The following is a 26,977-nucleotide window of genomic DNA, read 5'->3' as shown; positions in this document are numbered from 1 at the left end:
CTAGTATAAGAAATAATATAGAAGAAATAAAAACTACACAGGGTGGCTTTAGCAGGATCCAGCCCTTGGCTGTGTGTCTGATGTTTACAATCCTACCAGAGCCAACTGGACCCAGGGTCTGATTTTGTCCAACATGCCCAGTGCTGCAGCCCCTAATGTTGCTCAGACACTTCAAGAGGAAACTTTGAGCCTTCTCCTAAGCCAAGGAGCCAGAGGCTGGTGCAGCTGGAAAACACAAGCTTGTGGCCTCCTGCAGAAGATGGGTGTATGGGGACTGTTTCCTGGCCTTTCTGGCTCCACCTCTGCCTTCAGTCTGGGTCTTGAGCTTTGCTACATCTTTTGGCCTCTGCAGCACCCTGTGGCAATGAGTTTCCCAGGTGAAGGATGCACTGGGAGACCTGGCACCTTCTTACTGGTTTTACTGGGCCACTGTTTGGGTTCTCCCAGCTGCTGGCAGAAGGGTGTGTCATGACCCTGGCCAGTGATGGACCATAAGCAAAGCCCACCAAGGGGTTGCCCCTTCTTGGGGCACACCAAACCCATACCAGATAAACAGCTGGGAGGGTCCCCTGCTCCTTTCCAGGAAAATCCAGTAAATTTGATCTCTAGCTCTATCAAAAGAGGAAAAAAACACTGTTTTCCCAACGGTCTTTGGGCTCTTGGAGTGGGGAGGGGGGGCGAAGGCCGGCAAGTGATTCATGTGTCAAAGAAACTCAGCTCGCTGGCTGGGGGCCAGGGACTTTTCATGTGGATTTCCAGCCTCCGCCAGGAGACTCTCGGGTGCTGGAAGAGCCTTTAATTCAAACCAGGTGCCTTTGAAAGGAAAACACTCAAAAAGGCAAACTTGGTCGCTTTCCCTCAAAAAAAAAAAAAAAAGTATAATAATGAGGGCAATCATGCACATTTCAGTGAACTATCCTCCCTGGCACACTGCTCCGTGCTCCCAACCGCCCGCTCTGCCGCCATCTCACCCGATGGAAACCGAAACCACTGTCGGGGCTGGAGGAAGAAGAGCCGAACCCAGTGCCCGGCGAGGAGCCCCAGGGCACAAGCTGTCAAAATTCACCGCAAACAGCTTTTATTGCCCTGCCCCACTCTCTCCATGAGCTGAGCATCAGCTCTCCCACAAGCTATGGAGAGGACTGGAGGGACTGCTACAGTCCAGGCAGTGATCCGGGGATCACTGCGGAGCCAGGACAGACAACACAGACAGCACCAACGCCCAGCAAGCCCCCAGCCTTCACCGCTGCAAACCAGCCTCTCCCCCACATCCCACACTCGCCTAGTCATGAATGTCAACAGAGAGGCACGGGGAGAGGGGGACGCGTCATGCCAAGCTTACCCTGCGATGACAATGAAGAAATCCAGGCGGTTCCACGTGTCTCCCAAATAGCATTTCTTCCCAAAAATCCCCAGTGCAATCATCTTAATGATCATTTCCACAGCAAAGAAGGCAAAGATGAAATCGTCAAAGCTCTGCAAAAGAAAGGAAGGGAGGAGGAATGCTCCTGCATTGCTGCACACTTGTACCGGGGGAAGAAATTAGAGACCTGAGTCCAACAAGGTCTCCTCTTGCACCATCAAGAGCTAAAATCCCTGGGCAGAGGCAGCTCTGAGAGCAGCTCCATGTCTTCCCCCAACCCAGACTGGCCAACAGCACCCACAGTACTAGGATAAAGGGACAAGTATATTTTGAGCTCTGCTTTCACTATAAACTAGATGGTTAACCCTCCCCAAGCACTCCAAGCAAGGCTTGGCTAAGCTGGGGCCAGCACAGCCTGGCAGGGGCTTTGCCTGATGACATCATTCACATTTGAGCACCAAAGGGCACGAGGCCACCTCTGCTTTGGCTGCAGCCAGGTCCTTCCCACTCCACATCAACCCGAGGCTGTTGCGAAGCTAAAAGCAGCGGCCAGGCCACGTCTGTACCTGGAGGATCCTGCAGCGCGGCGAGTTGCAGGCGATGTCCTCGCAGGGGTGGAACATGCCCAGCGTCACGCAGTTGAGCAGGATCACCAGCATGCTCACCCTCTCGAACCACCTGCACGACACCCCGTCAAGGAAGCAACAGACCCAGACGAGCATCTGCAAGCAGCTACCACCGAATCAGAAAGGTTATTTTGGTCTTTAGAGCAAGGTGCAATGCCAGCATCTCTTCTTAGACTTTACCTGGTGTTGCATGGGAAGTCTGCCTGTTTAGATACCTGCACAGCAAACTGACAGCATGTGCTGCCCACACTGACATCAGTGGCTACAGCCAATATGAAAACTGCCATAAAATGAAAGTTGCATGGCAAGAGTGCTGAGTGCTGATGTGATAGATTAAAAAATTAAATTAAAAGAACGATATCAACTTTTAGGAAAAAAAAAACAAAAACAAAAACCCACACCGTTAATTTCCTCTTCTGGCATCTTATGGAAAAGCACTTTAACAACATTACAATTTTCTATTAACCATGTCACAGCTTATCCCAGGGGCGTTTCCCTGAAGTCACTGCTTGCACTTTTCATTCCCAGTCCAAATTAAGACTGTCAAAACCATTAACTAACTGCCTAAAAGCCTTTAAGACTGTGAGGGCCAGCAGAGCCCATCCCCTACCCTGACTGCTGCCCCTTGGAGTCATTTTGAACAACTCAGCAGCTGGACAGACTTTGGATGTTGTTACTTTTGGGCATAATAAAGTGTTCTGTTGCCGGTAATCCTCACAGGGATTGTTCAAACCTGGTACCAAACTTTTTGGCTTCTTCTAGAGGGCATTCCAGCCAGCTCCCGACTCACAGGGGCACAGAGATGCAAAATCCAGGAACCAATACAATGTGGCACTGGGGTTATCCTCCAGCCTAGCACAGAAAACACCCCATCGACTGCCACAATCCGCAGGCAGTTGGGGCCACGCTCCTGCCTGGATGGAGGCAGCAGCTTTCAGGCTCTAGGAAAATAAGCACGACCCTTGTCAGACAAGAGCTTTCACTGCAACGCGGCAGCGGGTGGTGTTTGGGAGCCCGTGCTGTAGCGTTATCTGTCTGGGGAGGAAGAAGGTGAGGATGAATCAGCAGGTGCCTCCCCACTGGGCGTGCGGGGCTGGAGCTGGCAGCTCCTGCCACCCATCCTGGGCGAATTCCTGGGAAATCACATGGGGCTGAGTCACGGCTGGGTCGTCGGCAATCTGGATCTTTTAATCGGAAGAAATGTTTACAAGATATCGGGATAGACATTCCAACTGTCAGGTTGGGGCTATGAGCTGGAATATTTAGCTCAAATATAGTCCTGCGGGGGCAGGCGTGGAGGGGAGCTGGAGGAGGGGGCAGCAGCTGCAGGGGATGCGCAGGCGTTCCCCAGCTTGGGGGGCTGGAAAGCATCCCCCTGCAGAGCCAGCTGTGTCCATAGCCCTGCCAAGGAGGAACTACAAAGCCCCTGAGAACAAAAAGAACTTTAAAAACCCCTGTAAGATCCCAAGCGGGTGACAGAACAAGCATGTGTCTGCAAGGGCTGTGTGAGATATTCAGCAGGGGAGTGAGGAGCCTGCTTGGTTGGGTCAAAACGTGCAGAGACAGATGGATGCTTCCCCAGACATGCAAATTCTTTCATGGCAATGGAGAAGACCCTGCACTGGGCCTGGCTCTCCTCCATGGGCTCCATCTCAGTTGGGCATGGGATCTGGGTGATGCTTTTGCCATGGCGGGCAGCTGCGTGGTGCTGGCTGGGGTCTGCAAGTTTCTGAGTGAGCAGAGATGGTCGTACAGCCAGGATGTGTGTCTGCGTGGAGCCTCTCTGATCTCACCTCCACCCTCAACAGGCCTAGAGCAGCCCTAACACCCAGCCAGGGCAGCAGAGCAGATCCCAGCTCACTGCAGCCCCGTGTCCAGCAAAAAGGGCTGAGCGGTGGCTGAAACGAGAGGAACAGCACAGGAGAGCATGCGGGGCACCCTCCCTGCCCTCCTCCAGCACGCCACAGACGGCAAAGCCATGGGTGCCCCTTGATGCTCATTAGCGTGCTGGAACCGGCACCAGTAACTAGTTGCAAGTGGAGGGTAGCCAGGAGAGCGCAGCCCCCCGAGATGCCACAGCCTGCTGCACGTGGGGAACAAAGCCCAGCCGGGAGGGAGATGTGGGGACCAGCGCCAGAGCTGCACCCACCAAAGAGTCCCCCCCAGTGCAGGCAGGCAGGCAGCACCCCCCACCTGCCTGTATGCTGCCCAGAGCCCCAACACCCCCATCTTGGCACAGGTACTGGCACAGGCATGGCCCCCGCTGCCCTCCCCAGCGAGGTGATGGGGAATCCCCCCCATCCCATCCCCACCCAGCTCTGTCCATGCTGCCAGCCCAGGGCTGGTCCCTGCCCTCCCACCCCACGCTCCCCACACCCCAACTCCCCTTGCAGGATCAAACATCCCTCGGGCAGGGAAACAGCCTGGGGTAGGGGGGTATCTGGGGAGCAGGAGGGGACTTTATTTGCTGATGACAGGTTTTTTTCCCCAGCTTTAACCATAGACCCACTTATCAGCATATCGCTCCCTCAAGCAAATACATTTCAGTCCAATATAACACTTCACCCTGATGAAGTATTCCTGGGACAGGGACCCCGGCAGTGCTGAGGGCAGTATATTAATGTGCAGCTGACAGATCAGAAGGTTGGAGGGGGGATATTTCTTTTTTTTTTCTTTTTTTTTTTCCAGCTGAATGAAACTTCAAGCTCTTTCTTCTGCTAATGGGATTTGCAGAGCCACACAAAGTGCTGATGGCTACGGCTTTGTACCGACCCTCCTTAGAGCCGAGAGGCTGACAAAGGGAAACTCTTCAATTAGTAAAAGCAGAAGGTGCTTTATTGAATGCTGCTCGCTGCTGCTGCGTGGGCAGTGAAGGGGCAAAGGGGCTTTGGGAAGCACCAGAGACAGTGCTGGTGCTCAGCCAGCAGCTAAGGCGAGGAGGAGGAAGAGGCAAACTGCAGCGCCGCCACTGCCCCTCGCCCCGGTGCTGAGCTGAGCCCACAGCCCAAGGTGCATGAGATAAATATTCACCAGGAGCCGAGCTGGCCCTGGGGGGTCCTGCCCCCCTCCTTGCACTGAGCAGGCAGGATGCGTAGGGCTGATGCTCAAAACAAAATGAATAATGGGGTTCACATGCACACGGCAAGCGATCGCCCCATCCGCTCCATCCCACGGGTGTCAGAGAAAGAGTCCCTGCTTTTCAGGGTCACCTGCTCACCCCAGCTTATTATTAAAAATCCACTTTTTTACCATCAACTTGGTCAGGACAGACAGCCAACATGCTCACAGATTCTTTTCAATTAAAACAATCTGGTTTTGCCACACAGAAATATCCAGTAACACTTTTGTTGTAACCTGACTCTTAAAATTCATTAGATAAAGAGCACCAAAAGAAAAGGAAAATATCCAGAAGTCAGTCACCTGTTATGAACAGGAGCCTTTCCACAGAGCACGAGCCCTCAGCCCCCTTCCCACCACCAGCAATCCCCGCGCTACCTGCCCGCGCTCAGCAGAGCCTGACCTTTCGTAATTAAGAGGCAAGAGCCCCAGATTCAATTAGCCAGCACTACCCAGCTTAACATAATCAAAAGAGAAAGATATTGCATTATGCTTGCTATGATTTGGTTGCAGAAGTTTGGATCAAATTCCCCAGCAAGTGAATTAAATGGAAAGCTGTTGCTTGAGGGCAGCAGCAACCCAGAGGATGGTGGGCACAGTGCTGGGTCCATTGGCAGCCCGGGCTCTCTCCGCTGAGCCGAAGCACACACCCTGCTCCCAGCATGTCCTTGGCTTGGAGATGGGGACAGTGGGCACCTCCGTGCTGCTGCATCGCCCGTCCCCACAGATGGTCCCTTCCCCAGGGGGCTGGGCACCCACCCGTGCCAACGGCCGAGCCAGGTACGGAGGGCAGCGCCTAGTGGTGCTTCACAGGGACACACACTCTTCCATGGGACTGATATTTATTTTTTCTCTCGGTGCTCTGCTACTCCCAAGCAGCTTCTGCCGTCCCCCCTCTCCTCCTTCCCTGCATCCCTCTCTCTGCTGTCCAGCTCCTCCCCTGACCCCCTCCTCCAGCAATCCCTTAGCAGCGCTAGTGCTCCAGCAAAGCACCAGCTCCAAGGCAACGTGCTGCCATCCTGTCATTGCCAAGAGATGGGGTGGGACTCCCCAAAAGCACAGCCAGCACAATGGGGAGCAGGACTGCAAGCAGCCCTGCAGCTATCCTGCAATAAAACCCAACCATATAAACACACTGAACTGCCTGGATCCAGCCAGGTGACACCTCAGCTCTGCTCTGCTGCCTGTTTCCTGGGCACGGAGAGGTTGTTCAGACCCACAGGCCATAGCCACAGCCACAATCAGGTCTCCCGTCACCACCCATGGTCATTTCTTTTGTGCCAGGCAAAGCCTTCGCTCGCCGGGACAGCGGCTGGTATTTGACAAATGTGTAGCGAGCGCTGGCGAGGCCTGGAAATTTTTGTGCAAATGTGATGTGAAAATTGGGTTGAAATGACAGCCCTCCCCTGCAGTGTCACCAAGTCCCACCAGCTTAGGAGTGACACTGGGATAAGCTGCAGACGTTAATGAGAGCGGAGTTTTAGGCTCCATTCATATCATCAATTCCAGAAATAGCCCCTTTGACAGGAGCATAATGGGACTTCCAGGGTCTGGCCTTTGGGAGGGCGGGAAGAGGCAGGGACTAAAATCCTAAAACATTAATTCAGGCCTTTTGCAAGGGAAGTTAAAAGTCCTCAGAATTAATCTGCTTCATGGATGGGAATAATAACCCCTTCCCAGCTTTGCCTCCTACTGCACCAGGCCAACAGGAAAAGGCTCTTTGTGTCATGACCAGTTGAAAGGTTATAGGATTCCCATCACAACCCTGGACATTTAATTGGATGGGTTTTTTTCCTGTCATATTCCTTCAAAAGTAAAACCAGCACCCATCTCTTGCTTTTAGCATTTGCACAAAGCGTTTGCATCCTCTTGGATGCCAAAGGTGCTCTCAGAGCTTCTTTACCTGGTGAATCCACTTGCCTGGCTGCCAGCCGAGCGCTGGCAGGGATCTGCCCCGCTGCAATCCTGACACGACTCTCCCCCATGGGTTTGCCCTCCCAGATGCTTTTCCAGGCACAGTATCTCCCCTCCCTCTGAGGAATGCAAGAGCGGAGTGAAGCAGGGAAGATGTGGCAGGTTTACAGCCCTTCCTGCAGCATCTCTGCACCACACTGGTGGCAAAACTGCTTTTCCCTGGCAGGGTGGATAACCCGCTGCGGGCACGGCACCCGGGGCACACTCACTGCACGCGTGTGATGGAGTGCATGCTTCCTGCCCCGCGGCCCGTGGGGATTTGTGCCAGGCGAGTCCGATTTCCAGGGCATTTCCTGGAAAGCGAAGCCAAGAGGCTCTCCTCTGGTGGGGCTGCAGCAAAGGGGCTTCAAAATTCAAACACTGCTCAGAGAACATTGCCACCATGTGCCTGCGCCGGCCCCGTCCCGGGTCACCGCATCCAGTTGCCCAAGGACACGCTGCCAGGAGCCAGCATAACCCCCCTGAGCATGGCACATCCCCGGCCGCAGGCTCTGAGATGGGAAAGAGCCAGGCAGGGAGCATCCCTGCCTCGTCACTGCTCTGCAGCTCTTCGAAACCGCTTCCCTCACATCACAGACAGACCCAGGAGGTTATTTTAATTCATGCAGCTTCACAATTAAACCTGGAAAACCAAAACAGGGCAATTATTCATGCCAGTGTTTTTGGAAATTTCATCTCTAATTTATTTTCTCTTGCAGATGTTCAAGGAGATGCACCGGCAGCTCCTTCCCTCTGCCACAAAACGGCCACACTCTGCTCCCATCCCAGTGGGACCACGGGGCCACAGCCACACAACGGTCCCCGAAGGCCCCATAATGCACAACAGCGATTGTAAAGCCAGAAGTAGAGGAGAAGGAGGATTTTGGGGAGTAATCATCTCATTATTTTTCTCCCAAAGATTTAAAAACAGCCCTGTTGGCTGCAGGCAGGAGATGCTCTCCCTCTGCCTCGGAAACGCAGCCGTCTCTCAAGGGGGATGTAGGATTTGCTCAACAGCGCGGAGGAACCCTGTTCAGCCGCCCAGGTGATGAAGCAAAGAATGATGCTGTATTTAGAGGGATGAAGCTTGATAAAAAAAAAAAAAGATGTTTTGTCAAAAAAAATCCTGACAAGGTTCTTATTTGCCTTACTGTTTCAGAATTGTTTCCCCATAACCTTTCAGATTTGTACTTTAAGGTTTTTTTCCAGAAACCAAAAGGGTTTAAAATCTTATTGCTTAAAGACAGAAAAAAAAATGAAGATAAAAAAAAATCCTGCAAGCTGAGTGTCTTGCATAATCTCCAAACTTCAGGAGCTGGAGCTTTTAAGAAAAGCCCTACATATTGCTTGCAATTAACTCTTGAGCTGGGAGGGCTCGGCTGCTGGCAGCCCAGCCTTGGGACCAGCATCTCAAGGATAGATGCTTTAAAAAAATAAAATAAAACAAAATGTCAAGCAAAAGCACTTTAGGCTGAATTTTTTCTGGCTTCTCATCCCAGTCCTTCCTTCCTCATCACGCCTATCTCAACATCACAGAGCAGAGACCAAAAAACAGTCCCAAAAGGGACTCATACAAAGGGCAGGGCCAGTGCATGGCCCCCAGCACCTGGGCAACCAGGACAGGTCAGGGTGGAAGCCTCATGGGGCCAGTGCTCACCAGTTATTTCACCAACTGATGCCACACACTGGGAACCCAATGCTTGCTGCCCTGCACTGCCCAAAGGGGAGAGTTGCAAGGAGGCGGGTAAAGCCTCACTTGCCCAGGCTGAACCCAACAGATGCTCCATCTCCCCCTAACCTCCCTCTCCCACTGGTTTAACACCTTCTACTGACATTTGGGCGGCTCAGGGATGGGCTCTTCTCCCACTCGCCCCACCAAAGCGGGGTTGTGGAGGTGGGAGCGTGCCCTGACACACGCGTGCCTGTCCCCGTCCTCCTCCCGGCTCCCAGCTCAGCCTCCGCACCAGCCATTGACTCCCATGACAGAACCCCAGCGATGCGCTCCCTCCCAGCAGCTCACACATGGCATTAACGAAGATGTTGTCGTGAGCAGTAAAATCCTTCCTAATGGACTCCTCCTCTGCAGGGGGGACCTAGGGTTACGAGTTAAAATACACTAAATATGCCAAAGTCATTGCTGGCACTTGATGATGTATTTAAGACTTTTTCTCCCACCACGCCTTATGAAGTGCATAGTGGATAGACACTTAGCCCCCAAATATATATATTTTTAAACTCACTTGCTATAAACTGTCCCTTAATAGCATCTGCCCTTAAAGTTCGTTGGAGCAGAAGCGCGGTGGTGCTGGCTGCTCCTCGGGATGTGTCCACAAGAGCCAGCGGTGCCACCCCCTCAGGACACACAGCCCCAGCCGTGGGCCAGGACAGAGGGAAACCCTCGGAAACCCAGGTAAACGCTGCAACACGGCAGAGGCATCTTCCCCTCATGCTCACACATCAAGGCGCCTCGTGCAGAGTTGCCAGAGCCTCCTCTCTCCCTGACAGACTCGGGATATTTGGGATACTATTAAGTTTCTACCATCCCTGATTCGGCTTGCTGCATTACTCAAGACAAAAACTGTTATGCAAGGCTTCCTAAACAAGTTGCAGTGAAATCTTTGTAACATCCTACACCGCCACATAGTTGGGATATGTCACATATTTGTCTTATTTTGTTCCTTCTTTGTCCTTTTTTTAGTCTCCTTCTACTTTTTCCCCCTTGGAAGTACGCTGGTTCCCATGGAAACAGTGATGTTATGGGTATGGACAGAGCTTCAGTGACGTCCACAAGTTCAGTATAAAAGCGGATTTATGTAACAGTTGGTGAAATGAAGGAACTGAAGAGATGGCTCTGCATGGCCACACATGTGGCACTGGTGCTGCCATGCCAGAGATGCTGCACTGGTCAGGCAGGTTCACACCAAAGCAGGACAGAATGAGAGGACAGGGCAGAGAGGAGGATCCCAGGCAGATTAGGATAAAACTTGCCCTAAACATACATATATATTAAAAAAAAAATATCTATATTTATTTATTTATATATTCACACATTTCCTTGGAGAGCATCTCTTGCCCTTCACTGCTGGAGCAGAGGGCAGATGGGGGACCAGGGTACCAACCCCAGGCAGAGCAAACCTCCTCCCTGCACTCGCCTGGGAGCTGCAGGAGGGCAGCCAGCTCCTCGCTGCTGCCCAGCCCCAGAAGCCAGCCAGGATGGAGGCCACAGAGCAGCGAGCCTGCTCTGGTGCTGGCAGACAGTGCCTGCCTCCGTGGCCAGGGAAGGAGAACCCCCCCAAGCCAAACCTCCAAGAACAGGGAAGGGGAGCATCTCCAGGAGGCTCCTGCAGGCTTCAAAGCCTGTAAAACGGGAGCACTTCCTCTTTTTCATGAGCCTGTGATTTAAATCCCTTCCTAGGGCAGTGCACAGATGGAGGGGATGTCTCTCCTCCATCAATCCCCAAGGAAGAAGCCTGAACATTTTCCAAAATGAGACACTGCCATGCCTAGAGGCATACCACCTTGAGCCCCCCCGCTCCCCACGGAGACTCTGCTGGCAGCCACCGCACTGCGTGGAGCCAAACCCCCCCCAAAATCAATGTATTAATAAAACCAGGGAAGCGACAGGCTGATTATAGCCCCGCTCCATCCCAGGGATGTGCTGGTGAGAACAAGCCTGTGCTAATTGTCCTGGCAGCTCCTCCACTTCCCTTACAATCCCCAACACACTCCAGGAAGCTTCAATGGGCTTTCTGCTCCCGCCACCACTGGGTGTAACCCCCCCCTGGCCAGCACACATCCCTGTGGAGCCAAAATACTCCCCACAAGCATCAGCACCCTGCCTGGTGCAGGTGACACAAACTCTGCCTCCCTCCACACCCCTTTCCCCTGGGAAACACTGTCACACCCCCAGCCTCGTCCCACTGGGAAGATGCAGCCCCCCTTGGCCCCCCAAACCCCACCAGCACAAGCTCGAACCCAATCCCAACCTATTAAATATACACAAGGTGAGTGCATGAAAGATTCATCCAGGGCAGGGGATGTCGGCAGCTGCAGGGAGCGCAGGAGACAGGACAGCTCTGCAGGGTCAACAGCAGCCACTGATTAATTCAACGCTTCCCTAATCACCCAAACAAGCAGGCAGCAGGATGGTACTGAGGCACGGCAACCAAGCAAGGATCACAAAAGCCAGTGAACCTGGGGAGAGGCAGCAATTAGAGCCCATCCTCGTGTTCGCCGCAGCGATCCTGGCTGCAGCTGGAGCTCGGGCAGAGGAGAGGGAATTCCCTCTGCTGACTGAGGGCCAGGGGAAACCTCGGAGGGAAGAGCTGTTAGTGAGGAGCTGGGATGCGAGCAAGCTAAACAAATCAGCTCCATCTCCATCTGAGACGCATGACCGGTTTCTACCCCTGCGCCCCTCCCACAGCCCATTCCTGTCCATCCACAGACACTCAGGCGAGGATGCTCACGGGAGGGATTTGAAAGCCAGGGAATTCGGGGCACGGGGCAGGAGGGATGCACCACAGAGAACCCTCCCACAGCGGCGGAGCATCCCACCCTGCGGCATGGCACAGCCCTCGCCCAGCAGACTCTGCAGCTGCCAGACTCACAAGGTCATTACCAAGATCTCCAGAATGGTGAGCAGGCATAGTGGCATTTTGAAACACCCTTCCATCTGCCCTCTTCTGCCAAGCAGGGAAATGTGTCCACCACACAGAGGCAAACACCTTCCAAGGCCTTTAGAGAAGCTCAGTCTCTGGGTTTTACCCATTTGCCCTCCAATAATGGGCAGCTTGGGGCTCAGCAGAGGAAAAGAGGAGAGATGAGGCAGTTGCAGTGTGATTCCTGGCTGCACCAGCTCCAGGATGAGCTGAAAGCACCCAGCTCCCAGCCACATCTGTGCCACCGAGACCTTCTCGTTCCCAGCCGGGTATTTTACTTGCAGAAAGGTACGACCTCAAAATCCCTGAGGAAACCTGGCCAAGCCTCGCAAAAAACTCAGAGGACAAATCCAAGGACAAACCTGGCATTGTTTTAACCCTATGGACTGAGACAGGGCAGAAGGGCTGGAGGGACCAGTATTGCTACTTCTGAAGGATGCGAACAGCTTAGCACCAGTTAAAGCAGAGCTGGGGGGCCACAGACCCCGTGTCCCCACACCTTCTCCCTTCACCTCCACCTGGTGCCAGTGTCCTGCCCTGACCCAGGGTCAGCAGCCAGGGGGGTTCCCAGGAGCCTCTCAGGGCAACACCTGAGCTGCTGTGATAGAAAGGATAGACAAGGTGATAACGTCTTTGGGACAAACCCTTCTCCAGGCGCCAGCAGGAGCCATGCCCAGCTACCAGAGAACTGAGCCCTTTCCACTTAACAGTCTGTGTTAGCCAACGCTGGGTGTAACTTTCCATGCAAAGCTTTGCTGAAGAAATACAGCTTTGGGGCAACTCAAACTACCTGCAAATTTTTGTGTATGTTTTCTCACCTGGCATCAAGTTAGGGAAAAAAAAAATATTAAAGAATTTATGTTTACAAAGTCTGAATATGATGATGATTTTCCAACTGGCCTGCTTCAGTGTTTCACTTAGAAACAGAGCCAATGTTTCCCTTCTAAAAAACCATCAACATTAAATACAATATTTTGTCACAGGTTAAGTACTTAATTAGACAGGAACCATCTTACATGCTTCAGATGTTTAAGTCTAGAATAAAAAAAGAAAAACAGTGTTTTTCAGTGTAAGCAGAGCAGAGGTTTTACAACAGGGATGAGAGTTAAGAAGGTCATTTTACAGAAGGAGAAATGCGGGTCAAGGCCACCTTGGCCCCAAACCCACTGCCTGTACAGAAGAGGTTACTCCAGCCTGTGGCACGTGGGGGAGCAGCCAGTTCCTGGCTGCAGTGGGTGATGCTCGAGAAGAGCAACTCCAGGAGATGCTCAAGCCATGAGCTGTGCCCGTGCTGGTGCGCCTGACTCAGTTCTTGAGGTGTCTACAAGTAAAGTTTGTCTGCGTGTACTGAAACATCTTGATGCCACGTCAAAATACCGCAGTGACTAAACGTGACTAAAAGCCGTCATCGGCACAGGGTTTATGCGGAATGACTGGGTGCAGCAAGCCACTCTCCTCAGGGCTGAGCCATCGTGGGGAGAGGGAACTGGGGCTGGCTGGGGGGCTCGGGCAAGGCTGGTTCCCTGGCGCCTGCCCATGCACTTGGTTTAATTGCTCCCTGTGTGCAAATCCACGGCTGGGAACTCATGAATTAGCATCTCGCTGGCAGAGGAGGAGAGAGATGGCAGAGGGAGGAAGAGGCAGGAGGATAAGGCTTTGCTGTGGCACTTGCATGGACATGGTAGGTGATGCCATCCCAAAATGCCTCCCAGCCTCGCACATCCACAGACCTGCAGCCCAGCCCAAAACGGGGCAAGGCCAGCTTAAGATCAGGACCCACACCACGCACTCCAGCCCAAACCCTGGGCTGAGCTCAGATGTGATGTCCCACACATGCCACATCCCACTGTCTGCTGCTACAGCCCAAAAAAAACAAATGTAGACATAGAGGGAAGATGTACAACCCCAAGAAGCAGGCAGGGGCTCCACAGAGGGTTTTTAGTGGTGGAAGTCAGATGAAATATCTCAAGTCTTAGGAAAGACCACACACACACGCACACACACAAAGGCTCTTTTGTAAAGGCTAAGGAGAATCCTACGGAATCTGCTTGCAGGGGTGACACAGCCTCCCCTGGTTCCCCCTCCCCAGGTGAGTACAAGAGGAGGTGATGGCGAGGACAGTGCCACCACTGCAGATGTCAGGGAACCTGGAGCTGGCCAGGTCTGCACCTGCATCCCCCACCCCGTCATGCCCTCTGGCCACTCAGGTTGCTGCCAGAGGTAGCCCAGGTTTGTGTTCTGCACAATCCTGGCATTTCCAAGGGAAAATGGCCAGCACATCAGTCCAGTCTCCCCTCCAGGAGAGGAAAACTGAATAATAGGGGGAGGCACAACCAGCAGCTGCCCACCTTCCCTGTCCACAGGCAGGGCACAGGCAGCACTCCTGAGCTTCCCAGGGGTTTGGGGCATCAAACCATCTTGGTGCTTCCAGCCTCAGTGGCGGTGTGTTGGTGCCTCCTCGCAGAGATAAGAAGGGAGAGCAGGCCTCACAGGGGTGGTGCACAGGGCTGGCAGTAGCAGGGAAGGGGACAGGATGGCACATGGCATCGCTGCACGGGGTGGCCATTGGCCGGGGATGCTCACCCAGCTCCTTCTTGCTTGGTTTGTTTTTGCCCCCTCTCTGGGTGTGACTCATCCTTAGGCGGCATCTCCAGCCAGCGTGCTGCTCCTGATGAGCTGCTATTGATTTACTCCATGTGCAGACAAGCTTATTGGGGAATAAGGGCGCCTTGTTCCTGTTCCAGGATCCGCGTGTCTCCGCACATGGAGTTAATTAAGAAAGAGCTCCATGTGTAGGCAAGCCCTCACCAAGCCCCAGCACCTAACGAAGGCATGCAGCCCACCGCAGCCCAGCCCTGGCACCTTCCACGACCTCCACCCCAGGGCCTGGGTGATGCTCAGTGGGTGCAACTGCAGAGGTGGGATTGGGGTGCTGGTCCCGGGGAAGCACCCTGCATCCCTACACTGCCCCCCCACCCCCAGCCCAGACACTAATATGGGCACCCCCAAAGCCTTTCAAAAGGCAGCTCCTCCCAGTCAGCACCGTGCTCCGGCAGGAGGCTGTAATGGGAGCAAAGCACGCTTTAAAAATTAATGTGGAACAAAAGAATTTCCACAAAATAAAAATTGCAGTTTCTTTTCCATTAATAACATATTACAAGCCTCGCTAAAGAGGCTGCAGGCTCCAGCTCTTGCCCTTCGCTGTCCTGTCTCCCTTTCCATCACAGCCTCACCATCCCCCCTCCTGCTCCCCTTGCACTTTTCACTTCTGTTATCTGCAGCAAAAGCTCTTCGAAATGGCTGAGAAAGCTCAAACTTCCCCATCTCAGCCCATCGCTGGTAACTCTGATCCCGTGTGATTTCATCATCTGACCTCTAATGCAAAATGGATGTTCTAATTCTAACTAATAAAGTGAAAAGCAAGAAAGAAGCTGAAAATAAAGCCATCAGGCACGGGACTGATCTGTGTTTGTCTTCTTCCTAATTCCATTATTGCTTTGAAACAAGCTCTAGATATTACTGCTCTCTCATTAACAGCTGCTCCGGTTTCCCTCCAAACCCCGGAGACTGGACCCTAATGAATCTTGCAGTTAGAAGTAGGGTTTTTTAACCATAACAGCAGCACCACAGACAGAAACTTGGATTAGAGCATCTCATGGCGCTAATATTTATGTTTTCTCCGAGCCTGCAAGGAGACAAGATATTTTGATCAAGGATAGGAGGTGCAGAAGCGCATGCATGCACGGAGCAGAGCGCAACATGGATGCTTCCAGGCACTCACAATCCATTTACACCTCATAAAATTCTCATTGCTTTTGCCTGGAACAAGTGCAGTGACCGCACTGATCCGTATTAAAAATGCCAGAATATTCTGCAGCAGGCGGCTGGAGTGCCGCTGCCCCAGCCCTGCACGAGCAGCCAGGGGCCAGCACGCTGCAGGAGCGCTTGATGCTCGGGAGGGAAACGCTTGCTTGCAACCAGCGGTGTCAAATGCCTTGTTTTATGGTGTAGGAGATTTGGGGGTGATCTTGGTCTCCTCTGCAACACTGCAAGGTGCAGACAAATCGAGTCCCTCAGGGCTCTGTCCTTCCTCATGTTCCCGTACAGGGCAGTGCCCTCAGATGTCCCCACTTGCCTTATTAAGTGCTGAGCTAAAAGCAAAAAAAGCCCTGGGACCTCCCAGTGAGTATTTTCAAGAACAGCCCAGGGAAAACCTTCCCAGCACTGAGCCCCTTCCCCTTAGCCCAGTGCTATGGGCAGAAACCCCTTGGGTGCTGCCCACAGCACGGAGCCCGGGGCATTGCTGCAGGCAGGGGCTGCCAGGTTTCCCTGCCTGCATCTCTGCCAGCCGAGGCGGGGACAAGGAAGAGCTCAGCACTTCGTTTCCTCATGTGCACCCTGTGTTGAGGGGCTGGGGGTTCCTGTCACCCCCCCAGCAGTTCCCAGCCCTGTGCCTGCTCCGACACTCCTGACTTTGGCTGTGAACAGTTGCTCCGACTGCGCTCAAACGCTCCGGGGACGGTGAGCGCTGCCAGCAAATACATTAGCGAGAGCAAAGCAGCTGGGGGGAAGGAGATCGGCTTTGTGCATCTTGCCAGGCTGCTTTTCTCCTGCCTTCCCTCTCGGCAACTGTAAATAAGGAGAACTGAGCCGGATTAGAGGTTACTGTCCTGATCAAGGGTACTTCTGAGCATCCTAATTGATTTTCCCCTGATCTGGCCTTTCCTCCTGCATCTGTGCTGCAACCGCAGTTGTTGGTGCCTGGAGTGCCACGGGGCAGGAGGTGCATTTTGGACACCCAGGGGAGGTGACATCTCTAAATGACGAGAGAGCAAAAGTGGGTGAGTGGATTTCCCATGAAAGCATCAACCTGTGAGGGGAACCACTCCTTGCCAAGCACCGGGAAGCCCAGGCAGCCCAGCCGCTCACCTTCGCCAGGATGGCTCCTGCTTCCCGGCAATGCCCATGGTCCTGCGACATGAAAGACCATGCCACAGTCTGACCAAAATGGGGTGGAAGCAAAAAAACAGGCATAGGACCACTGGGCAGCAAGTGAAAAGCAGAATACAAAAGCCTGGGGTGCCTCTTCCCCGCCAGTGCTGCCAGGTGCCCAGCACCCGGCTCCTGCTGTGGGCAAATACTGACCCAGCACGCTGCCAGCACTGCAGCTCCCCAGGACTCTGCCCACGCCGAGCACGACCTGGCAGGGTGCTGTGCTGCCAGCACCAGCACTGACCAGAGCAGCTGGATTTGTGCTTCAGCCCTGCCCCATCGCCCTGTGAGCTCTGTCCCAAATTGACGCAGATTTGGGATGGAGGAGTCTTGGGGGCATCTTCCAGCCCTGGACATGCTCAGCCTGACTATCCCTCTTCAGAGGAGGTGATTTTGCCAGGCACAAAACTAGAATAACGCAAGCTCTGGCATGCAAAGGAGAAGATGCAGGTGCTGAGGCTGAGACCAGCCCTCAGTCCCAGGAAACATTTATTGCAACTCATTTCACAGACAGACCCTGATCACAAAGGTGGGGTTGGTGTTGTACCCACATAATTAAAAATATAATTTGTTCTTGCCCAGAGAGAGGAGCTTTTCGCCTGTTCAAGGAGGCAAAACAAAGACAGGTATTTTGCCCCCTCCCCACACTGCCACAGGCCTGACAGCACCCCCCTGGGGCCAGGCTCTCACGGCATCTCCCCGGGGGTCTCCACTGCCCCTCCGCTGCAAGCTGCAGGGCTTGGGAAGCAGCTTCCCAGCCTGAGCAGGCATTTTGGAAACAGGTTCCAGCTCCTGGCATGACCCATCACCCCCGTCTGTCCCCATGTCCAACTTGTTCAGCTTTAGGATCCCAGCTAAGCCCACCTAATTCAAAGCTCGACTTCTGCAAGCATTTCACTGCTTATTCCTGGTGAGATTGACCCCAGAGACCTGGCAGACTGCTCAGCTGAGCAAGTGAGATAGCGTTTTCCTTTCAAGGGATTTTGCTTTATATTTGGGCAGCAGAAGCAGACTGGGGCAGCAGCAGGACGGGGAGAAGAGAGCAGCAGCTTCAGCCTCACCACTCCCTGTGGATGAAGACAGTCCACGTGCTGCCAAAAGCATCCCAGCACCGATTCCCCACCCAAGGAGCTGTACGGAGAGCAGCTGCTCAGGTTAATGCAGGTGCTTTGGTTACCTCTGTTTCCTCTTTCCCTTCACCACCTATACCGTTTATTGCTAAATACATTTCAGAGGTTGGGGTGTGATAACGGGATTGAAAAGCCTGGATCTGCTTTTGCTTTCCAGACTTGGAGGGATCCAGGCCCCATTCCCCAATGCTACCGAGGGCACTGAACTCACCTGGCTAACACACAGCTGCCCCAAACAGAAACTCTGTTTTTCCTCTTAAGTTCAAAGAAATTCAGATAAATTCCTCACATTAGCTTCATCATCTGCTTCTAGATCTTAGCAAGGCTCATGGTGGCAGTGCCAAATTAAGGGAAGGAGGCTCCCTCTCCACACCCAGGCCATCTTTGCAGACCTATGGAGCCAGACTTGTTCCAGGTTTTACCCCGGAGACTTGACCAGCAGTCTATTAAAATCAGGTCATTTATTTAGGTGCTTAGATCTGGACTTCAAACGGCTAAAATTAGCCAGGAAAGTTGCACTTTTCTGGCTTTCTCATCCCATGCCTCAGTTTCTAAAACCAGGGAAGAGAAGAACAATTATTTCTCTCCAACCCTTTCGAAAGCACTTCGAGATCTTCGGATGACAGCGCGATTTGGTACAGACGTATTCATTATTCTTCCCCTCCATGGAGCAGTGTTAAATCTTTCTCCATATAAAGTCATTTTCTAAATTAGGTAAAGACGGTGAGTTTTGCACTGAGCACATGTGGATATTTTTATAAAATGTTTAAAACTTCTTGTCTGACTTTTCCTCCCCTTGAAGGACAACGTACCGAATTAAACCCTTCTGTGACCCCGTTTCATTTCACCCTTGAGGACTTCTCAGTAAGACTTTGCCAAAAAGTAACATTAGCGAGTTCACTTCATCACAGATAATAAATGGCAAAGTTTGGGTTCACGTGCTGCTCAGGCTTAGTGGGAAGAGAAGGGCTGGGGATGCTCTGGGACAGCCCCCAAAGGGTTTAACACATCCCTTTCGCTACCCAGAACCAGACAGGCGAGTCCACACAAATCCCACAGGAACCGCTGTCACAGACGGAGCCTCCAGCTCGTCTCCAATTTCCATCCCTGCCTCGTTTCACTTGGCTAGAAATGCTGCCAAAGTGGCCATGCAGCTGCCGGCTCCGCTCCCCAAAATGTGTACCACGGTGAAGGAACCAGCAGCGGCTTCCAGGCTGCTCCCCACCCAGGCAGGAGGATGCTCTCCCTCCCCACCAGCACCCAAGTGGACACGACTGGGTACCCTCACATCTCCCCTGGCTCCAGGGATGGGGACAGGCACCCTCTCACAGAGGATGCAGCCACAGTGTTAACCCTTGAAGAGCACTCCTGAAGAGGGGATTTTCTCCTGGGAGAAAGGGGTTATATCGCCAGTAGCTACACAGAGGTGGGATAGATCAGCCCTTTCCCTTCAGCCCTCCACTGGGAAAAGCAGCCCCTGCAGGGATCCTGGGCTAGGGATGTCCAGCTCTGAGGAGCAGGTGCAGGGGGAGCCCGGCCCCTCCACACACAGGCAGCACAGCTCTGCATCATCAAGGGAAATGAGATGCAAATCAGGTCCGAGGAGAGGGGCCAAAAGCCAGGGGAAAAGAAATGAGACAGGGGAGGCGGCACTGGACCCGGCAGCTTGCAGAAGTATTTCTGCAAGGTGCTCACCATCACCCGCCAGCTTCACTGGGGCTGCAGAGCTGCAGCCTGAAGCATGGACAGATCCTGAGCCCAGACAGCAAACACGGGAAAGGTCACCCCTGCTCTGGCCCAGCAAGCTTGAGCAAAGCCGCCTCTGTGTCAACAGGGAAAAGGTTTGAGCGGAACAAAAATAAGACATTGACGCCAAGAAACATGCCTGCACGGGGTTTGTGAAGGTTTGGTGTCTCAGCTGTAGTGGGCTGGAAGAGGAGATCACAGGGGATGCTGTCACCAAACAGCTTTGGGCTTTTGGATGGCAAATCAGCCCCTTTGGCTCTCCCTGCACAAAGCTGCGATGCCAGGAAGGCACTCGCAGAGCCCAGCCCAGCTCCTGCGAGCTGGGCACAGGAGCATCCTCCTCCCACCCTACAACTCGCCTGTCCCAGGGAGCTAGGGGAGCCGGGCATGCCGCAGAGCCCCCCCAGGAGGCTTTGAAGGGGGTCTGGGTGCCAGGAGTGGTGCAGCTGTTAACTCCAGATGTGCCCACTGGCAGCAGAGACACTGCGAGCAGGGGGGTGGGAATCTCTCTGACCTCTGGAAGGGGAACAAACGGCTGCAGCGACAATAAAAACTGCATGGGATGCACAGGAGCTGTGACTGCATGCTCCTCTCTTCCCGCAGCCACCAGGACCCCAGAGCAGAGCCCTGCTCTGCCTCCTTCTGCTCACCCCTGCAGCACCCGCTCAGCACTGCAATCTTTGGGGCTTCCCATGGTGCCCCAACTCCCTCCAAGAACAGGGATGATCCCCACAGCCACAAAATGGGACCCAACACACCAGGAGGAAGGGACCTGTGGAGCCCCAAGGGACACCACAGGGACGTTAGGGACAGAGGATGGCCAGCAGTAGCCCCAGCATCCGAACGTTGAAGCAGAAGTTTCTTATCCTCCGAAACAACTTCCTGAGCTTAAATTTCTGTTATTTTTAACCTTGCTGCTACATTATAAATATCCATGGGGTCCAGCGCTTGCCTCCCAAGCCAGCCACTGTGGGTTCGTGCTCCAGCTGGGGCAAATTTTATGGCTTTACTTTTCCGAGAGCCGATCCGAAACCTTGGAGTGGAGCCAGAGAACGGCCTGACCCGCAGAGAGAGGCCAAGGGAACCAGAGCTGCCCCGTGGGGCTGCGGGGTCAGGAGGCACCGGGACTGTCCCCGACCAGAGGGGAAGGGATCGCTGGGAATTGGCCACGCGTGGGTGGGAGTGTGGGTCCGGTGGGGGAATGTTTCACAGGAAAGCCAGGCTTCTCCCGTGGAGAACACCCCAAAAATGTCCCAGCGTATTCATGTGCACATCTTAGTCTTCCTCACCCAAATGTACCCGCATTTCGGGTCCTGAGCTGCCAGTGTCCAGCCAGTCACCCAGCTCCCCACAGCCCGTGCCAGCACGCAGGGAGGGATGGGTAAGGGCTGCTCAGCCCTCTGCCATGGTCTCTGCCCCCTCCAGCACCCACAGTCAGGGGCAAGCCAAGTCCCCCAGGGCAGGGGAGGCCAGGCAGGCTGCAGAGAGGCACTGGCTCCCACTGACATTTTTCTATTCCCTATCTGTGCAACAAAGGTCACTCCAACATCCTGGGCAATTGTTCTCACAATCTGCAAGAAAGAGATTAAAACCTCCCCACTTGGCGAGTGTGAGTGGCAAAGCAATAAAAAAAAAAAAAAATTTTTTAAAAAAAAAAGAAGTGCTTTTATTCCAGCTGCTCTAAGGCGTGAAGCCAGCGCTGGCTCCGCGGGGCTCCCAGCACAGTCCCCACAGTGCTGTGGCCACATCCCTCCCAGTCCAGGGGGTCCCCACACGGGAGAAGCAGACTTTTCATTAGCAGCTCAGAAATTTTTCCTAGTGGAAGGTTCCCCAAAGTGCCGGGAATTTCGGCCCCGAGCTGTTTACTTTCTGTATTTCTGCAGATTTCACTTGTGGTTCGGAGGAATTCAGGCACAATTAGAGCTGCTGCCACTCACTCGCTGGAGCCCAGCGCGGTGGCATCGGGACCCGCTGCCCGGTCGGCCGGAGAAAGCACCTGCCCTAAAACCTGGGTAGAGACAAAGGGCTCTGCCCTGCATGCCTTCCTCACACAGAGGTGATGGCCAGGGCCAACAGCTGCCTGGAAAAGGCTTGAGGGAGACAGGCTCCCAACGCCAAGCCAGGAGAGATGTCTCCCAGAGCCATCCTGGTAGAGGGAACAACCTCCACTCCCTCTGCACCCTTCCTTGCAGTGGGAACATTTGGCTCAGAAAAGGTGCTGTTGAATGACCGCCCCGCATCCCATCCCATCCCATCTTCCTTAGACTCATCAGCTCTGAACACCTTTATCTGATTAACTGGCTATAAAGGATAAGTGGGAACAAACTGGGAGAAGGAGGAGGCCAAATCTTGACAGTTAATTAGCTTCACTCCCAGCTTGCAAGGGGTTTTCACCTTCTCTGGCAGCTTTCCCTTCCATGCTCCCTGGCCCAGTGACACCTTTGGAGGGGACAGGACAGCTTATGCTTCCTGCAGGACAGAGGAAGCTGCTCTTCTCTACAGAAACCTGCACTTTCAGCATGTATTTGTAAAGACAGAGACCAGACTGAGAACTGGGATGCAGCATCTGCCTAGGTCATTGCTTCTGCGGGACCCCCAGTCAGTCTGCAGTCCCCACCACACCCAGACCGCAGTGGTGACTCTGCCCTGCAGTGCAGCCCGAAATACCTTCAGGGATGGGTCCAGACCCCCTGTGCTGCCCAGACTTTGTACCCAAGTGGAATAGGGCCCCAGCTGGCCTTGGTCTTGCTCCAGTAAAGCTCATGAGCAAATCGATCCCCCAGGCACTGAAAAGGACTGACCTGAACCTAAGCCCTGGAAAAGGCATCAAGCCTGGGGCAGTTTGCATCCCAACATGGCAGAGTTGGACAGAGCCGTGGGTTTGCAGAGGGCTTGCTCCAGGGAACAGTGGTTCCAGTCATGCCGGCATCGTCTGTCCCATCCCACGGGAATGGGAAGAGCAGCAGTCACTACCAAAACCAGCTAGGGGGAGCGGAACAGCCCAGTGTGCACCACCCAGTTCACTCCATCCCCACTGCCCACACTCCTGCTTCCCACGGGATCCTCTTGGCTGCAGGAACAGCAGCAGTGAGAACAATTGGGGATCGGCTGCAGAAAACAAATTCTGAATTAAAAAAACTGCAGCTGCTCATGGCAAAGCCCTGGTTCTCAGAGCCACATCTCACCCCGTTGGGGGTCAGCAACCCCCAGAGCGAACTACGTGTCCAAATCAAAGGCAGGCGCAATCAGAGTGATCCAAATAACACACGCAAACGGGCTATTTGCAAATAAACAGAGCGAGCCAGAGCTCACCAGCGGAAACGGCGGGGGAAGGAATGCTCTCCGGTTTAGGAAGGTTGGGATCTGCTGGTGGGCAGTCCGAGGAAGGAATGTGGTGACGTCTGTCCAGCTAATAAATTAGCAAGATGAATTATTCAGGACGAATTATTTGCCCGGCTCTCCATCCCCATGAGGAGCTGAGCGTGGCCAGGACCCCGGCAGGAGCCAGAAATCCCAGTGAGCTGCCGATGCTTCCAGGAAGGGCTCAGGGCAGTAATGATGGGTTTGGGCAGTTTTCACCCGGGCTCTAGAGCAAGCGGAGGAACAGTGAAGGCTGGGGACGTTGTGCTGGGAACCATGCACAGTGCCAGGGGCCTTACACGTGTTTCCACAATGGGTGACAGCCCTCCCCATCCCTGCCCAGTGCCACCGAGGGCACAGCTCGTTTGGGTCACATCAATGCAGCACCATGCAGGAACTGGCCAGGGTGGGCAGAGACACCTCGGTGTCCCCCTCCGAGGCCATACCTGCTGTCCCACTGCCCAGCTCTGCTCCCCCAAAAGCGGAGCCATCCCTGCTGGTGACACACAGGCAATTCCATGTCCTCCAAAGCACCCTGCACACCCCAAACCCCATCCCTACTTGTCCATTTAGGGGAGAGGGGTGTCGGGGTCTCAAATACCCCATCTCCTTACAGGCTGTCCTCTCCCACCCGCCACTGTCTCACCCCCACACCTCCCTCTGGGACCCCCAGGATTTCTGCCTGTCCATCCTCACCTGCCCTGTGCCAACCAGCCAGCGGTGCCCTCGCGGGGCTGCCACCACCGTCCAAACATCACATCTCAGCCTAACAACTTCTTAATTAGAAGTTGTGAGATGACGGGCTGGTGCCATACAACCGGGACACAACGCTGCACAGCTCAAACACACTTAAATGCGAACAGCAAACAGGGGTTGCTGTACCCTGCCCAGGGCACTCACCCCCCCAGCTCATCACTTTTTGGGCTCCCTCAAACCAGAGCTGCCCCACACGGGAGCGAACAATGAAGCCCAAGGCTCTGCAGCCACGTGAGGAGGATCGCTGTGCTGCACGTGCGATGAAATCGCCCCTCGAAACACCACCATCCTGCACCTGAACTGAGTGAGGGAAAGCTCAAGTGTGCCTTGGACGATGTAAAGAGCATGCAGGGGGGATGCGGGGTTCACACCTTCCCGCGCCCCCGCTCCCAGCCCCGCACCAACCCGGCCCCATTGGGTTTCCTTCCCGCTTTAATGAGCTGTCGCTCCCAGGGAGCGGTTTCCTGGGCAGTGACGTGACCCCGCTCCCCGGAGAGGCAGGGCCATTGCTGGGATTCATTCTCAGGGTTATAAAACCCTGCAGCCGCCCCAGGAGGGGTTTTCCCTCCATGCTGGGAACCTGGCGGTGGGAGACAAAGGGCAGGAGCTGCCCCCACCAGGGTCCAGCATCCCCACGAGCCTTTTACCCCAGTGGTGATGGAGAGGAAGAGGAGGGAGACGGCGATGTCCTGTGCCCCCACTGCAGCAGCGAAGGGAAAGGCGACCATGGCAGAGACTGCCCCAGCTCCGTGGGTGCCAGCAGGAGGAGGAGGAGGGTCCCAAAGCCAGGACAGAAGGCAGAGTGGGGACAGCGTGCAGACAACCTGCAAAGCCCCTGGTGAGGGCACAAAGCCCACGCAAGACCTCTGCCCCGCCATTACTAGAACCCAGAGCGGTGCCCTCAGTCAGTCACTCATACAGACCACAAGCCCACTCCCCAGTTATTATTAGAAACCAGCAAGATATTAAAATCCAAACCCACAGCAGCAGCTCCATGCTCAGGGACATGCTGGAGTGGCCACTGAAGGGAATGCACTGGGACCTAGCCAGGACCAGCTCTGCCCTGCATCTTCAAACAACTCAGCAACCACAAACACCCCCCTGGCAAACCCTGAGCAGGGACCCGGGGAGGGCAACCACAGAGGAGCTACAGCGGGGTCTGGCCAGGGAGATGCTCAGTGGATGGGAGCGGGTGCAGGCGGGCACACTGCTGCAGGGTGCTGTAAACAACACCCGGGTTTATGAGGCCCCAGGGACTGGGGAGGCTGTTACATTACCAAATCCCCATCCGCCCTGGGGAAATAGCAGGTGCTAAGGAACAGCAGCTGCCAAGATACAGTGTTTATATATGTATATATGTATTTTAAGAAGTAAAATTAAAAAATTGTCTGCATGAGCAAGAGGAAGGTCATGAGTGGTGGGAGAGAAGCCAGAGACCTGCCAGTTCCTAATATTCATTTCACATCATTGGTCAGGGATGACACTCTCCCCTGAAATTCCTGCATTACTGATGGGGAAACTGAGGCAGGACAGACTTTAGGATTTGCTGAGCTCCCTGTGAACCCCAAGGCCCCAGAGCTCCCAGTGCAAAGATGGATCCCTTGAGATACCCATCCCAAATGTTGCTTGCACACAGGGAGACATGCGAGTGGGACTGCCCAAGGGATGCGAGACAGAGAGAGGGAAAAGTCAGCTGAGCCAGCCCCCCCAAAATCTGCTTTCATGGGGCTCCCCCAGCTGAGCTGCAGGACCTTGGGGGGCAACAGCAGCAGGACAGGGGACATGGAGCCACATGTCCCATGGGAGCGGAATCACAGGGCTGGCTCAGCCCCAAAGGGACCACCTCAGGGATGTGTCCCCCTCCCCACCACCACCCCCAGGCAGGGGTGAGCACCCCGTGGGGCCCAGCACTATCCCTCTGTGCCCCCCAGGACCTGTATGGAGGCAAAGCGGGACCATCAGCCTCCCAGCCGAGGGTTTTCATTGCACATCTTCCCCTCCCTGGGCAAGAAAGGGGCTCATGGGGCACATTCTCCCCGTGAACAGCATCCAGGAGCAGCTTCCAGTGCTAGCTGCTCCCCCAGGGAAGAAGAGAAGAGCTGGAGCTGGGGAAGAAGGGCATGCGTGGAGGGAACAGTATGAGAAAGTCAACCCGTTGCCAACTGTGCCAAGTTGTGCAATGCTTGAAATGTCACTGCGGGTTGCTCTTTTCTTCCCCAGGCCTGAATGGGGAAGTGGGGCCGGACCCCCCCCACCCTCTCATTTCATTTCTAGCAAAGCCAAAGCCTCTTCGGTTTCCCAGCAGCATCCCTGAGTCAGCTGGCTGGTGCCAAGGGTGCGTGTTAGCAAGAGAGAGCCTGGGCTGAAGGGAATGTGCCCAGCCTTCAGGGTCACTGCAGAAGGAAGCCATCTCCTCCAGCTGCTGCCGAGGGCCGACATGCTGCAATCCCTCCCTGCCCTCCCTTCCTGGCTTCCTCCTCTCTCCAAGATAAATATTTCGGCTTTTTTCTCCTTCCAGGCAGCACTCAGTGACTCCGCATATCTTCAGCGGGCGAGCAGCAGCTCAGGCACCCAGTGATGCCAGGGCAGCGGCAGCCTCGTCCCGCACCCATTCAAGGCAGCAGCGATGCTCATGATGCCCTGGGGTGTCCCCAGCCACACCAACATGTGCACAGGGCCCTACCCCAGTCCTCAACCCCACAACTGACCCAGCATTAAAAAAAAAAAAAAAACACAACAAAATTGGGGCAGGCAAGACAACGCACAGCAGCCTCAGCCCCGTTATCCGCACAGCAGCCCTCCTTGGAAGGCAAACCCAGGGGGAACCGCGTGCCAGCTTAATTAGAGAGGAGAGAGGCAAGTGGCTGTAAACTGGAGAGGAAAGGAGCCTCGTTAGAGGTTACGCAACAATTTCTTAATCAACCGAGGCTGCTCCACAGAGCACGGCCGACGCAGCCGCTCGGGGTTTGGCTGGCGCCCGCTCTTGGCCGCAGCCACCCGGGCTCAGGTTGCAGGCAGGGTGGGTGAAGGCAGCAGTTGCCAGCGCCTGTCCGACAGCAAGAGGGGACGTAATGCGAAGTGACAGTGTTTACTCTCTGTTCTCCACAAAAATGCGCACGTCGGGTCCTCACAGCCCACCCAGCGCCAGCCACCCCGGCCCACCGCTGGTGCCCCTCCATCCGCGGAGGGTGCCGAGCTGAAAACCTCTCCGGCAGCAAGGAGATGCTGGGGAAACAGGGAGCACAGCACCCTGCTCGGCCACAGCACCACACGAGT

At 54.4% G+C, this 26,977-nt stretch overlaps 1 protein-coding gene across 1 annotated transcript in view; it reads right to left on the bottom strand.

Moving 5' to 3' along the window:
• The window catches only part of CACNA1G (calcium voltage-gated channel subunit alpha1 G), a 149,575-nt gene that overhangs the window by 101,590 nt on the left and 21,008 nt on the right, over nt 1-26,977 (bottom strand). Inside the window, exons 2-3 of the mRNA XM_074922074.1 lie at nt 1,930-2,041; nt 1,343-1,476 (exon numbers count right to left, since the gene is read on the bottom strand). Coding sequence (XP_074778175.1) covers nt 1,343-1,476; nt 1,930-2,041 — 246 coding nt within the window. The remainder of the gene's footprint in view (nt 1-1,342; nt 1,477-1,929; nt 2,042-26,977) is intronic.

The sequence above is a fragment of the Athene noctua genome, chromosome 18 (assembly GCF_965140245.1).
Source record: "Athene noctua chromosome 18, bAthNoc1.hap1.1, whole genome shotgun sequence".
Lineage (NCBI taxonomy): Eukaryota > Metazoa > Chordata > Aves > Strigiformes > Strigidae > Athene > Athene noctua.
Note: the sequence above shows the minus strand (reverse complement) of the source record. Positions and strands in the feature narration are given on the sequence as shown.